Source organism: Suillus fuscotomentosus, assembly GCF_016647785.1.
Source record: "Suillus fuscotomentosus strain FC203 chromosome Unknown F5891scaffold_24, whole genome shotgun sequence".
NCBI lineage: Eukaryota > Fungi > Basidiomycota > Agaricomycetes > Boletales > Suillaceae > Suillus > Suillus fuscotomentosus.
Window position 1 is genome coordinate 432,652 of NW_024539536.1, and position 12,882 is coordinate 445,533.

At 47.3% G+C, this 12,882-nt stretch overlaps 5 protein-coding genes across 5 annotated transcripts; 1 reads left to right on the forward strand and 4 right to left on the reverse strand.

The window, feature by feature from the left end:
- Window positions 1-312: 312 nt before the first annotated feature.
- On the forward strand, window positions 313-1,751 carry F5891DRAFT_1031162 (uncharacterized protein). The gene is made up of 4 exons (XM_041361595.1): window positions 313-579; window positions 695-976; window positions 1,043-1,314; window positions 1,372-1,751. Exons 1-4 carry the CDS (start codon window positions 478-480, stop codon window positions 1,586-1,588), a joined length of 873 nt encoding a protein of 290 aa, XP_041226565.1. The 5' UTR covers window positions 313-477; the 3' UTR covers window positions 1,589-1,751.
- On the reverse strand, window positions 1,752-2,755 carry F5891DRAFT_1031166 (cornichon). The gene is made up of 6 exons (XM_041361596.1): window positions 2,583-2,755; window positions 2,473-2,534; window positions 2,351-2,419; window positions 2,189-2,301; window positions 2,012-2,134; window positions 1,752-1,963 (listed from the first exon to the last, which is right to left on the reverse strand). The coding sequence occupies exons 1-6, from the start codon at window positions 2,593-2,595 to the stop codon at window positions 1,930-1,932; spliced, it is 414 nt and encodes a 137-aa protein (XP_041226566.1). The 5' UTR covers window positions 2,596-2,755; the 3' UTR covers window positions 1,752-1,929.
- Window positions 2,756-3,367: 612 nt separating this feature from the next.
- On the reverse strand, window positions 3,368-4,058 carry F5891DRAFT_979883 (uncharacterized protein; the record flags this gene model as incomplete). Its single annotated transcript, XM_041376941.1, has 5 exons — window positions 3,368-3,559; window positions 3,611-3,715; window positions 3,831-3,858; window positions 3,915-3,948; window positions 3,980-4,058. The coding sequence occupies 5 exons, from the start codon at window positions 4,056-4,058 to the stop codon at window positions 3,368-3,370; spliced, it is 438 nt and encodes a 145-aa protein (XP_041226567.1).
- Window positions 4,059-4,697: 639 nt separating this feature from the next.
- Window positions 4,698-8,683, reverse strand: F5891DRAFT_276726 (uncharacterized protein). Its single transcript, XM_041371180.1, has 4 exons — window positions 8,333-8,683; window positions 8,214-8,264; window positions 5,828-8,160; window positions 4,698-5,774 (listed from the first exon to the last, which is right to left on the reverse strand). The coding sequence occupies exons 1-4, from the start codon at window positions 8,508-8,510 to the stop codon at window positions 4,785-4,787; spliced, it is 3,552 nt and encodes a 1,183-aa protein (XP_041226568.1). The 5' UTR covers window positions 8,511-8,683; the 3' UTR covers window positions 4,698-4,784.
- Window positions 8,684-8,801: 118 nt separating this feature from the next.
- Window positions 8,802-11,708, reverse strand: F5891DRAFT_1224617 (major facilitator superfamily domain-containing protein; the record flags this gene model as incomplete). The annotated part of the gene is made up of 21 exons (XM_041369481.1): window positions 8,802-9,228; window positions 9,278-9,378; window positions 9,429-9,534; window positions 9,584-9,718; window positions 9,768-9,820; window positions 9,881-9,931; window positions 9,982-10,142; window positions 10,190-10,285; window positions 10,341-10,359; window positions 10,418-10,452; window positions 10,510-10,525; window positions 10,583-10,644; window positions 10,699-10,761; window positions 10,814-10,867; window positions 10,927-10,983; window positions 11,039-11,099; window positions 11,155-11,174; window positions 11,229-11,243; window positions 11,305-11,360; window positions 11,409-11,466; window positions 11,520-11,708. 21 exons carry the CDS (start codon window positions 11,706-11,708, stop codon window positions 9,065-9,067), a joined length of 1,572 nt encoding a protein of 523 aa, XP_041226569.1. The 3' UTR covers window positions 8,802-9,064.
- Between the last annotated feature and the right edge of the window lie 1,174 nt (window positions 11,709-12,882).

Here is a 12,882-nt window from a genome sequence, read left to right on the forward strand (position 1 = left end):
CGATGCATGATGTGGCTGCTACATGCGTCGTCCTGAGACGATAGTGATACCGAAAGGTTTGTAACATGTTCACCCAACACTGCTCGAATAACAAGAACCAAACATGATATTTATCTGGTGGGCGTATTTTAACCTGAAAGGGATAGTCAACCGAACCATCGCTTCCAGTGTGCAACATGAGTATAAATTCTCAAAGAGAGGAAGGATAGCGGTGTCTTGTCAATACGCAGATTACAATTTTACCAGAACCTTCTTACAGCAGTACGTGTACATGCGTTCTGTATCAATTATATATACAGCCTTTGTATTGATTCTGAAACGGTTGATCAGGCGCAGTGCCACACAGCAAACAACAACACACAGCTTATGTTGAGCGAAACGGTACTTTAGCTTACACCGCGACTCAAGAGTCTTAGTCTTACATACCCTACCTCTCCTCAAAGCCATTCATTGCAAAGACATTAACTCAACGTTGAGATGTCCCTCCTAGAACGCTTAAACGTCCCAATAGATAACGGAACCGGAGCCCCTTCAATCGGCCCCGTCCGCACAAAATCAGGCAATCGTTCATCTCCATACGTGCGTACACCTTTCCATAGTCTACACGTCAAAAGAATGATCCCTCTCGCACACATCTTTTTTCGCTATTATCACCCCCGCCCACCTCACTTCAATAATCGTCTGTCTCACAAAGACCCGCCCAAACCGCACCCCCAAAGGCGACCCAGACGCTCAATGGAGCCACGACCTCTACGAAGACCCAGAAAAACCCAGCCTATCATCAAGACTCACCCTGAGCGCCGCGCAGCCTCGCAAACCCGATTCGCGTCTCGCCCAGCGTGCGCTTAGGGATGCAGCAGGGGACAGCAAAACTTCGGGACAGGGCTTGAGCATCAAAGGTGCGAGTGCAGTGCCGTTGGGGAATGTGGTGGAGATTAGGGGACTTGTTAAGGGTACGACTGCTGCCGATGTTGAGGTGCGCGTTTTTTGTGTTTTTGAGAAAGAGACTGAGATTGAGGTTTCTTTTTGGTTGGTTTGATAGGCTATTTTCAAACGATGCGGTGCGATAGTTTCGTCCGAAACAGCATCTCCTAAGGCCTCTGAGAATGTCGTCGTCCGCATCACGTTCAAACTACCTGCACAGGCAGATGCGGCTGTGAATAAGTTCAACGGGCAGCCTGCAGACGGCAAAATTTTGCAAGTTAGCATTGTGGGGACGAAAGCGGTAGGGTTGTCGGGGAGGCTTGCGGGTGTGGATGTTGTGGATGATAGTGTGGATGTACTTATGGATGGTGGGGAGGAGGGGAGTTCATCGTGAGTGGTTTTAGTTTTGGGGTTTTATCTTTTTAACTTTTATTTGCGTTGGTGCAGAAAAATGCGGTCAGATTCAATCATTGCTTCGGATCCGAGAGCAAGTGTGTTGGTCGCGCCGCCGGGTACAGATCCGAAGCTGTATACCCAACACTCGCATTCAAATTCTCGTCCGGATGGGCAGAAGTGGCATCGTGGGGGAAGGGGTCGTGGACGAGGAGGTCGTGGAAGGAGAGGTGCTGGGGACCGAGGAGCAGGGATGGATGTTGACAATTGAGACGGGATTTCATTTTGTCGGCTATGGGTATGATATGGATGAATGAGTCTGAGGCTTGGCCAGCCTGCATCATCTTAGGTTGCAAATTATCTTAGCATATGTATTTTCCCTTGTGCTGATTACACCTCATCTCAATGTATTTCACGCGAGATTCAAAGTACAGACAAGTATGTTGTGCTTGGAATGGGCATGAGATAGCGTGAACTCGGGCATAATAAGTGGTAGTGAAGAAAGTAGATCGTGATAGCCAACCAAACGACAGCAAACACCTTGTACGTTACTTGCACAGGCTTTACCCCAAGTATCCGGAAAGGTATTCGTCATCAAGCTTCCACCTGTGATCATTCGCTCTCAGAGATAAGAGCGACGATCATCCTAGAGTCTCGTCAGTTACCGTGGGAGACTTGTGAAAGGACTACGCACCGGTAGAGATAGTAGAAGAATGAAAGAAGGTAAAAGCCTAGTTTCATAAAGCTCTCTTTCTTATGACCGCTAAGAGTTCTGAAAATCTCTGTGGCATCATACATGTGGTTCTTGTTACGTATCCTGTGGGACGCGTCAGCTCCAACTACACAAAAAGCGCTCAAGATAAGGACGTACTTGTTGACGTTATAGAAGACCAGAGGGAGGTTGAGGAGGAATGCAAACCATTGACCGGAGAGGAGGAAGAGGATTGTTAGGAATGCGTGTGCAATGTTTTCTGGTAGAACGAACTGGGTGTGTGTCAGTGTGGGTGTATTGCAGGTAGGGATGAAGAGGTACTTGGTTGAGTTTGTTGCAAAGATCTATGGGATTGATATAATCGCATTCAAGGTCTGAGAACATGATTATCTGGGAAGCGAAAGTGAGTGGGGGAGTGAGTGGAGATAGAAAGGAAGACTGACGAAGAAAACCATCGTGAAGAGTAAACCAGCTGCCATTAGTACAGAGAACAGGAACAACCATCCTACAGCAAGCCATCAGGCAGGAGACTCGCGTCAAAAAGACAACGCACCGGCGCCACCCATTTTGTCAGAAAAAGTTGAAGTGAAGCAAGGAAAATTAGAATTTGTTGACTGAGCAGCTACGACTTTAAAATTGTTAGTAGAACCCACACACGGTGAATTCACAAGTAAAATACCTTGATGGAGTCGAACACCAGGAAGAATAACCCTCAACAATGTCACACACGGTGACAAGTCACACGTCAAGAGACCATGGGAGAACATCGGCTCGGTTGAATTCAGACTAGGAAATGTGCCTGGTGGTTACTCAAGCTCAAGTTGCAGTAGATCATACATAATGGTACAACGTCCAACCATCTTCCTCGCAGTGCTATCCAGTCACTGGGTATGTTTGGCTCCCACACGACGATGACATTTTGACTCTATATCCGTTCAGCCAGTCAAGATATAGACGATTATCCTTCTGGACGAGGTTGAGGTGGTTTATTACAACGGATGGAACGAGGCAACATTGAAGTCTTCTTCAGAAACTGACCCCAAGTAGTTTTGCCCCCTACACTAATAGATTCAAGACTCCAGGGTTTCATCGCCAGTAACAGCCACCCCTCCTTTACGTCAGCTGAGGTACAACTCCCATCCGAGACACAACGCGGAAAGCAGTCTGCCATGCAGGCGGAAAAAGCAAGGCAGCAAGCGTGTGGATTTATAGAAGCTGTAGGCTCAAAGATTAGCTTGTGCGTTTCTGCTTACAGAGAAACATATACTGGGATTGACAGCAAAAGATATATGGTTCTCTGTGTGCAGCCAGATTTGTACTACTCGTCCCTTCGTGTTCTCATGCCCCACCTTCTGTCCCTTCATCATGGATTCCCACTTGTGCGATATTTTGCGGTATTCGCATATGGAACCGCCAGCTTGCATCGGATTTTGCGAAGTAGGTCACAGCACATCCTACTCTTGCAAAGTTGTCGAGGTCACTCGATGACACTGTACAGCCGCTCGACAATTGTTTACGGCACATCCAGATCTACGGTGAGTATCCCATCCTTCCCGATTATCTTTCATTAAGCAAGCTCACAGAGAACCGGCTCTGAAACCACAGGACTTCTCGACCTCCAGCCTCCTCTCCAAACAAAGTAGATGCCATCTCGATTTCCCAATACCTGATCGCCCAAAACTTCGCCTCTGCCGCCACAAAAGTCATGATCTCACTCCAAATAGTTGAACATCCGATCGAGGCTTAACGCATCGTTTCATCAACCATACTGCACCAGTTCGAAAGCATAAACACAACTCACTGCCACACTAGAAGCATATAAAGAAGCTCTATCACGCCGGTGAGTCATCTAGTCAATTCAAGGACACAAACCACTAATACTCACGCAAAATCCTCCTTCGCATCCTGAGCATGTCCTACTGCGTACGCAAAAGAGAGGACATGTCGCACTAGCATCACTGACAGCGTCACTGGCAGATATCGATGCTGTCAAAGCGGCAACAACGGCGAGGACAAAAGTGAAACGCATTGTTTGAGGATGGATATGAGATCAAATAAATTTGAAGGGACAGTAGGCAGGCGCTTTGCTTTTATGTGCTGAATATTCGGTGACTTCCCGCAGCATTTAAAGTCGTCGTTCTAAATGTCTAAAGTCCTCATGCCAACGTGCCCCCGTCAAATGTCAGCGTTTTGCAAGTCCGCATATCAGAAACACCCAATTTAAAAGTAATTCCTAGAGAGTGGTAGCCTCCTCAAATAGTGTTCCGACCATGTTCTAACCATCTAAACAGGCCTTTCGAACTTCGTGATTATGTTTTAACCGTCGCTTGCATGCCCTTCGAGCCTCAACACTGTATCATAGAATCTAGATACAACTTGTCTACAGTTTGGAAAGCATTTCTACACTGCGTCGAGGTGCGAGACGATGCTCCGACTCTCGAGGTTTGAATGAAATATAGGATTCAAAGTCGCCCACTATCCTGGAGCAGATGCAATTAACAGCAGATCGGCACCTCCTACCTTGTGAAGCAAGGTCTATAAAACAACATATAACCTTGCGAAGCAAAGTCAATGCCAGCATATTAACATTGCTACCAAACCCTTATCAAGCCTATCGGCAATTGTAGCGTGGAACAAAATATCACCTTGCGAAGCGATCCATTTACACGTCATTTACGTGCCGTAGCTAGCACCATTTTGCGAATTCACTTGGCAACAAAAATAATCGACATCATATCTGCTCGTGATGAACGAGCTAGGAAGATGGTGCTACGCAACTCTTCTTGTGCCCCTTCCAGTCCTCGCGTTGACAACCCTGTGAACAATACCGCACAACCTTGCACCGACTACAAATCAACAACGACGCAGAACCACCACTTTCCTTTCCACAAGCAGCGCACACATTACGCACCACTGCTGCCGGCGCAGGCGTTGATGCAGTACTTGAAGCAACGTTATCTTCCAGACTACCGACCTTTTCAAGGTACGACAGCGCGAACAGTGGACTGATCGCTGCCCTTGTCACATACGGTGCAAGCGGTCGAAGCATCGGGTATTTCTTCACAAATGATTCTGTCCCCATCCCGGCACCGCACGAGCAAATAGGACTCTCGTCCGGCTCCAACGCTAGAGGGATAACGCCTTGTACGCGGTACTCGCAGTTGGTCTTGTGTTTCCAGGTACGACACCGCTCCGTCGCAGCCACGAGGAGGTGCTGCCATGCCTTCCTCTCCTCAATACCCATCTCAATCATCTTCATATTGCTAGGCCTCAAATGACTAGAAACCTTGCTGAAAGCCTCGACCTTCTCAAACGAGGGAGAAGACGGCATCACCCACGCATCAGCGACCATGGAGTGCGAGCCAACGTCCAAGCGGAGATTTGTGATATAGAACATAACAAAGATCTCCTCTTCATCTTTCACTCGCAAGGCGTAGCATAGAGCAGGTTTATCTTCTGCGAGACCGCTCGCCTGCCTAAGGATGCAATGGAGTGAATGCTTGACATCAAGCAGTGTTGACCCTGTATTCAATCCATGGGGCATGCGTTTTTCACGATCAGACGTCATGAAGAAGAGCTGAGGGTTGACCCAGTCAAGAGCTTTCTTATTAGCAATGCTGAAGGTTATACAATGGTCGAGGTTGACGCGGTGCATGTTCCAGAGAGCAAGATCGCCTCCGTGCGGAATAACAGGGAACATGTCCGAGTCGGTGTCTCCAAGAGTAAGTCTCAGGGGCAAGATGATCTGCGCCGAGTCCGACATGAGTTTTTGGAAAGATAGAGAGACAGAAAACGTACTTCGATGTATAGCGACTTTCGCGCAATGCGAAGCTTGGATTTCTTGGCATCAATAGGAAGCGGGAAAGGGAGTTGCAAAGACTTGTTTCCAAGAACGATGGCGATTGAATGCATAGAAACTTGGTTCACAACGGGGGTACCACCGCTGGTCAGGGAAGCTTTCATGTCCGGTTCGACGATATCCACACGAGTGGTGAATGTCAAAGGTGTCTTGCATTCTTTGTCTAAGGTGACGAATGTGCATGCACCAGACGTCTTCATAGGACGGCCGCCGATTTGCACATTCTTCTCCTTGGGACTCTCTGGGCTAGTATTAGGGTGCTGTCGTAGGATATGTACGAGTTGCTCATCTCCCAGGTCCGCGCGGAATATGGATAGGTCAAGCCCCCGCTTCATAGCGAATGCGCAAGTTGCTGGGGTGGAGAAAAGAGATAACACAACCGATAAACGACGCTCATTCACCAGCACAATGGTTGGCACCCAGAACCACACCACTAGAGGAGAAGTTCCATAACGTCTAGTGGTGTCTTCTTTAATGACTGCAGTCTTGCCATCACCATGGCCGCTGGTCGTAATGGTACCAAAAACTGTGCTGATGGCAGAGAACGCGTTTGATGTTGCTGTGCCCCTCAGGTCGCACTGCAACACAGGTGTTCCGGCCTCGTCAAGATCGGGTAAGAGCGGCTGGAGGCGATCCCGAGGAACAACGAGGACGACACAGAGAGTTTTTGGAAGCACCTTCCAATTGCGAAAGACAAGGGGCCTTTCGACGCGATGCACTTCTGGTAGAGGCAGAGACAACCAATCCACATCGAAAACACCAAGAAGGTGCAGCTGGCAGCAGAGTTCTTGGTAAAAGTTCATTCCGGTTATGAGGATCCTGTCATTCCGAATCTTGTCGTGAAGCATGTTCATGGTCGAATCCCAGTCTGTGACCACCCTCCTCTTGACAACACTCAAAATCTCCACAAACGAACGACGATGGTAATGTATGATCCCAGACAGCGACTGTTTGGCCATGGCCAACCTTCGTCCCACGTTCTCATGAGAAAACATGTTGAGATATATATTAAAGAAAACGCCTGCAAGCTGCTCCGCAGGGATATCGATAGGGCAGTCAAGATCAGTCAGGAGTTTCTCAGCACCGCCGATTAGTTTCCATGCAAGACGCTCGTGATTCTGGGTTGTCTTTTGTGATACACGCATGATGTGCTCATGCATGTTTGACCGATTCGTGAACTGCAAAACGAAGCACGCGGGAATCAAGCCGAGGAGCAGACCCATAGTTGCGATATCCCCACAAAGTTGTTCGGCCAACGTGTCCTCTGGGCTATCTGAAGCAAGACCTTCCGTGTACAACGTAGCAGATAGCGTGCGCTGAAGAATGGGAGAAGTAACAGCGATAAGATTCAACACGCCGACGTGATCAAGAAGGTTGGAAGTATCTATGACGTTGAATGTGGTCGGCGCGGGTGACTGCATACTAGTTCCGTAGGCGCTAGGGTCAAAGGTGATGCACGGGATCTTCCAAGGAGCAACGGGGAATGGTGTGGACGTCGATTTTGCGGTGCGGGAGTAGCAAAGGGCTTGGCAAAAGCTCAGAGCGTCTCCCACAAAGCAACGTATAATGAGCGGGCTCGGGGAAGATGGATTTTGACTGCCCAAGACCTTGGACACCGAAGCGCACCACCTGGAAAATTGCTTCTTGCAGACGTCTACTATGTCTTTCAGAGTACATTTGTCTGGGTGGCGAGCAGCTGGCGCAAGCGCTTCTGCCCAATGAAAGCAGCAAAGAGGATCTGTTCCATAGTGTACACCAAATTTGTCACCGACCATGGAGAATGCTAAGGTTGGATTTGGATGTGACATCTCTGAAGGTCTCTTAGGGACGGCAGAGCATATGCCTGTGTCCCAGTAAATGTTGTAGTGATCACCCGCCATTTTTAACGCATACATCGACAGTGGCCCAGCTGCCCGACTTGCTGTAACCACACGTTCGAACTTTGCCCTGGAAGCCTTGACGTCAGCAGCATATGCGGATTCGAATGCTTTTGCCTCGCTAGGAGAGCAAGTTGTCGTCTTGACGTGAAGCTCCCAAAGGCGCCGCAACTCGGCGAGAGTATCTCCAGTACACATACGAAGGAAATAACCGTAAGGACCGTTGTTCCAGCTATCTAGATCGCTGGATAGCTCGACCAACTTCCTGCACTGTGATATGAGCAGGTCATGGGCGGCTTTGTCGAGGAAAAAGTGGAAAAAAATGTTCCAGATTTGTGGCGCTCTTTCCGCAGCACCTTCGTCGGCAAGAAGAGTGAATAAGATAACATTACGGGCTGTTTGATTCATTCATTCAGGAAGATGCATCGAGTGCTAGATTTGGGCTCACCAATGACTGCACTCTCAAGATCGCAGCAAGTAAAGTCCAGTTTTCGTGACGCTGAGCAGGGGTATTAGTGCGCCACTCTATGGCATTAAGATGCTCCTAGTAGGAACGTGCCGATTCACCTTGCAAGCCAGTGCTGTTTGTATATACGGTATAAAGGATGTGCCTCGGGTCGCCACACCCAAGAAGCAGTACGTCTGCTTTTTCAGTTGGACAAAGATCCTGTGTGAGGCAAACTGCAGATGTATTGCCAATAGGATAGAAGAACGTTTTTCCTCTCCATAGGACAGGGTGTGCCATGATTCTGGTATTGATTTCGGGCTGGCACCAACAGACACGATGGCAGTCAAATTTTGAAGGAGTAGGTCACAGGGAAGGACTTGAGGGCACAAGGAACAAATTAAATTGTCCAGAGCTCTGTAGAAGGTCCGTGATCCTCATGGATCATGAAAATGGTTCTAGATTGACTCGCGAAGCCGCACACGACGGACAATTCCCTGATTGATTGAGTAATTCTTATTCATGACAAGTAGGGCGGCTCCATTTTATACGTACGTTACTGCAGCATGTTGGGCTTTTACGTACCCAAAATACTTTTTGAGTCATGAATTCAAGTTGCCCTGCGCCAAGTTTGATTATTCAAACTCTGCAAGTACGTCGACTCACAAATCAGTGATGGAGTACCGAGTCCAACCGTCATAAAAGATGTATTGTACGTGACGCAATGGTCTCTTCAAATATCAATACAGTAAGAGTCTGTCTCGTCCCATGGCAAAAAACAAAGCTCAGGCTTATGACGTCCAATATTGGGTCAATGCCCAAAGCCATATAGTCTGATGCGAAAAAAAAGAAGATCAATAGAGATACCTGAAGCCCTTCTTTCTTTTCACAGCCTCCTCGAATGTAATCCCTTCCAATCTAGCAGCTTCTTCAATACGTTTGCGGCCAGGACCCTCCATTAATCTCTTCTCCTCCATATCCATGTTCTTATTCTCCTTGATTAATATCCACCGCATTACTATCGATCGGTGAGTACTTCGGAGCAGTCAAGTTGTAATTTTGCTCACAGAAGCCCAGGGCTGAGGACAAGACCAGACTGCACAGTGCTATAATCATGGATTGATGATATTGAGGACCCCACGAAGCACTCCAGACATACGAGCCAATCCTATGATCTTGTAAGCGATCTGACATTAACATTGATCATAGAGGCCTCACAAGTTACCGAGGTTTCCAAACCCATTGACAAGACCTATGGCTGCGGCGCGTTTTGCCGGTGGACGAGGAATGGCGTTTGAAACCCAGGTCAATGTCAAGGCAAATCCTTTTGGAAACGTGTCAGGCTTATATTCAACGTTATAATCAGAACTTACCGCAATATCCTGTGGTCATGAGGAACAAGGAAAAGTATCGCCCACCCGTAGCCATGGTGCATAGAGAGATGATATATCCGATGATGACCACCCACCACCAGCCGGCAATATGGAAGAATCGCTCTCCAGACCTATCTATTCATTCTGTCAAAATGACTGATGCACCATCAGGAAATAGACGTACCTGCATGCCATGCGCTGAGTACGCAGCAGACTGACGTGAATATCCACGGAGGACTAACGATCAGACGACAATGAGCCATAGCTGTGAATGTAACAATGGGATATCATGCTTACGCCGCCATCAAAAGTGTGATAGTAGTGTTAAAACCAAGCGTGGCAGTCAAGCTGTCCCGCTCTATGTTAGCGCAAAGTTGTAAGACTGTCCACATACTTACGTGGGGAAAAAGTTAGTGAAACTCAGGCCTAGAAGTTGCATGCAGGTCATGAACATGAAAATGATGGTCTTTGGATCCTTGATGGCCAGCCAAAAGCCATCGTAAATGCTATGACGTTCCGAACGATACGCCAAATTAACAAAAGTGATACGGAGTAGCACCTTGTCAGTGATATGAAAAGATGGAACTTGAGCTGGACTTACGTGACGTCGTCGGAATCCTTGTCAGCCTCCCCTGCATCTTCTGCGAGACGAACTTGACTCAAGCGGCGTTCCGCTGCGTTAAGCCATCGGGTGTTATGGGGCTATGACATGTCATGTCAGACCCGTCGAAACTTGTTCTAAAAATATCATGCTTACAAAATCTGGAAGAAGCCACCTGGACAAAAACCGTGGCCGTCAACTTTGAGTTAGAATAGAAACTTTCACAAACGCACATGGTCAAGAAGCCAAAGGACATGGTGATAGCACCCTATGCCGATGAAGGGATTGATCAGCATAGAAGGCCCGGGAGTAGCGTAACATATACCTCTATGTAGAACAACCTGCGATACGAAACTCCGGTCAGGGCACTGCTCTTGAGAATAGAGATTTTGACTTACCATCTCCAGGCCGCAAGTCCCAGTACGCCTTGCATTCTTGCGAGAATTCCAGCTGCAATTAACTAGAAAGGATCCTTATCAGGCGTCATAGCCCACTATGACGGCAGCAAGCTCACGCTTCCAAATGCATTCGAGATTAAAGAGCCACAATAGAACCACGCTGACCGCGCGGCAAGCTCCTGAATGTGTTGCATGAGTGATAGTTTATAATTCTAAAAACGTGATGCTCACCTTCCTGGTATACCATCGCGAAAGCAAATACATGACACCAGGATAGAACGCAGCCTGCGGAAAGCCGCACTCGTTTAGCCCGCACATCATTATCAAAAAAATGAAAATTTTACCTCAGGAATACCGATGCACACACGACAAGCCATGATACCTGAAAAATTAGTTGTAACCTGTGCGATGGTTAGTAAGCACGAGTTGCAGTCGCGACTACCCAACAAAACTTACCCCAGTCAAAGCACTGGTAAGGCCCCATCCGACAACGCAAGCCCCAATATAAATTGATGGTCTGAGTCGCGTCTTCTTAGTTCGACCAGATCAAGATATTTTCAATCATGACCAACCGTGAAATATAGCCCAAGATCTGTTGACAGTCAAGATCAATCTTACATTCATAAACAATAACGCACAAACAAACCATGTTCGAGGGTATCTGGTCGCAGATGAGATGTTGTTAGAAAGATCGCACGAGTTTGTGCAGAAAATTTGCTCACTTGTATCGGGCAATAAGTGGCATAAAGAATAGCTAGGATGGTTTCATACTGAACGGCTAGTAGATCGATTAGGTACGAATAATACGGTGGTCCACTTCACTCACTCGTCAATCCAAGATCTTGCTCTAAACCTTGCAGCCGCGCAGTAGTAATAGCGACACGCTACGCGTAGTACATGTAAGCACACTGAGGTTCATAGATCGATGTTTGCATACATCAATGTAGTTCAAGATGAATATGACCACAGCAGTGATCATCAGCCGGCAGTCTAATTTGCGCACCAGCGCCCGTTCTCCCGCCTGCCTGGCCTCTGCAGTCAACAGCCTAAAGTCGTCATCGTCATTTGACACTGCGACTGCATTTTCTGTAAAGGATTCAGATTTCTTCTCTTCCTGGATGGACATGTGGGGAAATGAAGCGATACACCACCTTGACACAGTAATCTAACCACCCAAGCAGATGCCTTTTATACCAGTGACCAGAGATCGCAATGCCTATAATAAACTCGATTACCCCACTCAGTCCAGAAGTAGAAGGCGACCAGAATACCATCAGCTACCAGAGGGGAAGTATATTTTGGCGAGCGCTGAATGCATCCTGTAGCCTATTAGGTCCTACTAGGGCCCTCGCGTAATGGCCTTCACCAGCGCCTCCAGTTGCGCACCACTTCCCTTCACTGGGAATCCTAGACTGCCAAGAGCGTCCGCCTAGTGCGTTTGGCTTTGGGGTCAACTGTGAGTACTTTAGTCTTTGAATTTTCCGCCGACGCACAGGCTGTCATACACTAAAAAAGTAGCCCGTCACCTGACACCACTGAAGTGGAGCATCACGCGAAACTGCGCAAACAGCACATAAATGCAGCGAACCGACCCAATAAAAGAATATGGTTCCCGACGGGTTTGCATATTTAGAGCAAGAGGGACAAGTTAGGATTTGAAGTTTTGAACGTAACATGTGCATCACAAAAGTTGCTCAACCGTGAAATTACCCGATATGGATGGTAGGGTGCCTAAACATACAACCAAACAATCACGCGTGATGTCATCCACATCACGACGCGACAATTGAACGCAAGTAAGTAACTCAGAACGACACCACATCCCTCGTCATTATATCACATTGATTATGAGTAGTTACTTCGTGTATCTACATGATATATCATAGACACTACTATATAGTGATGTCTCAGCTCCAAGCTGCATTTTTCAGAAAATGAGCATAACATGCTGAATAAAATTCCTAAATTCATGACAATATTTATGGACATAGATTGGGCCAAAAGCCGGGAGGCATCTAAGGGGAATTTGTACTGTGATGCATCGTTGTCTTGCTATAAAGCAGCTCAGAAAATGGCTTGAATTTTGAGCCATTTGCTGAGCTGCTTCATAGCAAGACAATGATGCATCACAGTACAAATTCCCCTTAGATGCCTCCCGGCTTTTGGCCCAATCTATGTCCATAAATATTGTCATGAATTTAGGAATTTTATTCAGCATGTTATGCTCATTTTCTGAAAAATGCAGCTTGGAGCTGAGACATCACTACTACTATATATAAATAATGTTGTGTAGATACTGT

Excerpts from the sequence above, each read along its gene's own strand:
- F5891DRAFT_1031166 (XM_041361596.1), bottom strand. Across the intron at positions 2,135-2,188 it reads GTCTTCTATAACGTCAACAA|GATACGTAACAAGAACCACA; the intron begins GTACGTCCTTAT and ends CGCGTCCCACAG. Across the intron at positions 1,964-2,011 it reads TTCTTCTACTATCTCTACCG|GATGATCGTCGCTCTTATCT; the intron begins GTGCGTAGTCCT and ends ACGAGACTCTAG.
- F5891DRAFT_276726 (XM_041371180.1), bottom strand. The coding sequence starts at position 8,510 with ATGGCACACCCTGTCCTATGGAGAGGAAAAACGTTCTTCTATCCTATT. Across the intron at positions 8,265-8,332 it reads AAACAGCACTGGCTTGCAAG|CGTCACGAAAACTGGACTTT; the intron begins GTGAATCGGCAC and ends ACCCCTGCTCAG. Across the intron at positions 8,161-8,213 it reads TCTTGAGAGTGCAGTCATTG|CCCGTAATGTTATCTTATTC; the intron begins GTGAGCCCAAAT and ends TGAATCAAACAG.
- F5891DRAFT_1031162 (XM_041361595.1), top strand. The coding sequence starts at position 478 with ATGTCCCTCCTAGAACGCTTAAACGTCCCAATAGATAACGGAACCGGA. Across the intron at positions 977-1,042 it reads CGACTGCTGCCGATGTTGAG|GCTATTTTCAAACGATGCGG; the intron begins GTGCGCGTTTTT and ends TTGGTTTGATAG. Across the intron at positions 1,315-1,371 it reads GGGGAGGAGGGGAGTTCATC|AAAAATGCGGTCAGATTCAA; the intron begins GTGAGTGGTTTT and ends GCGTTGGTGCAG.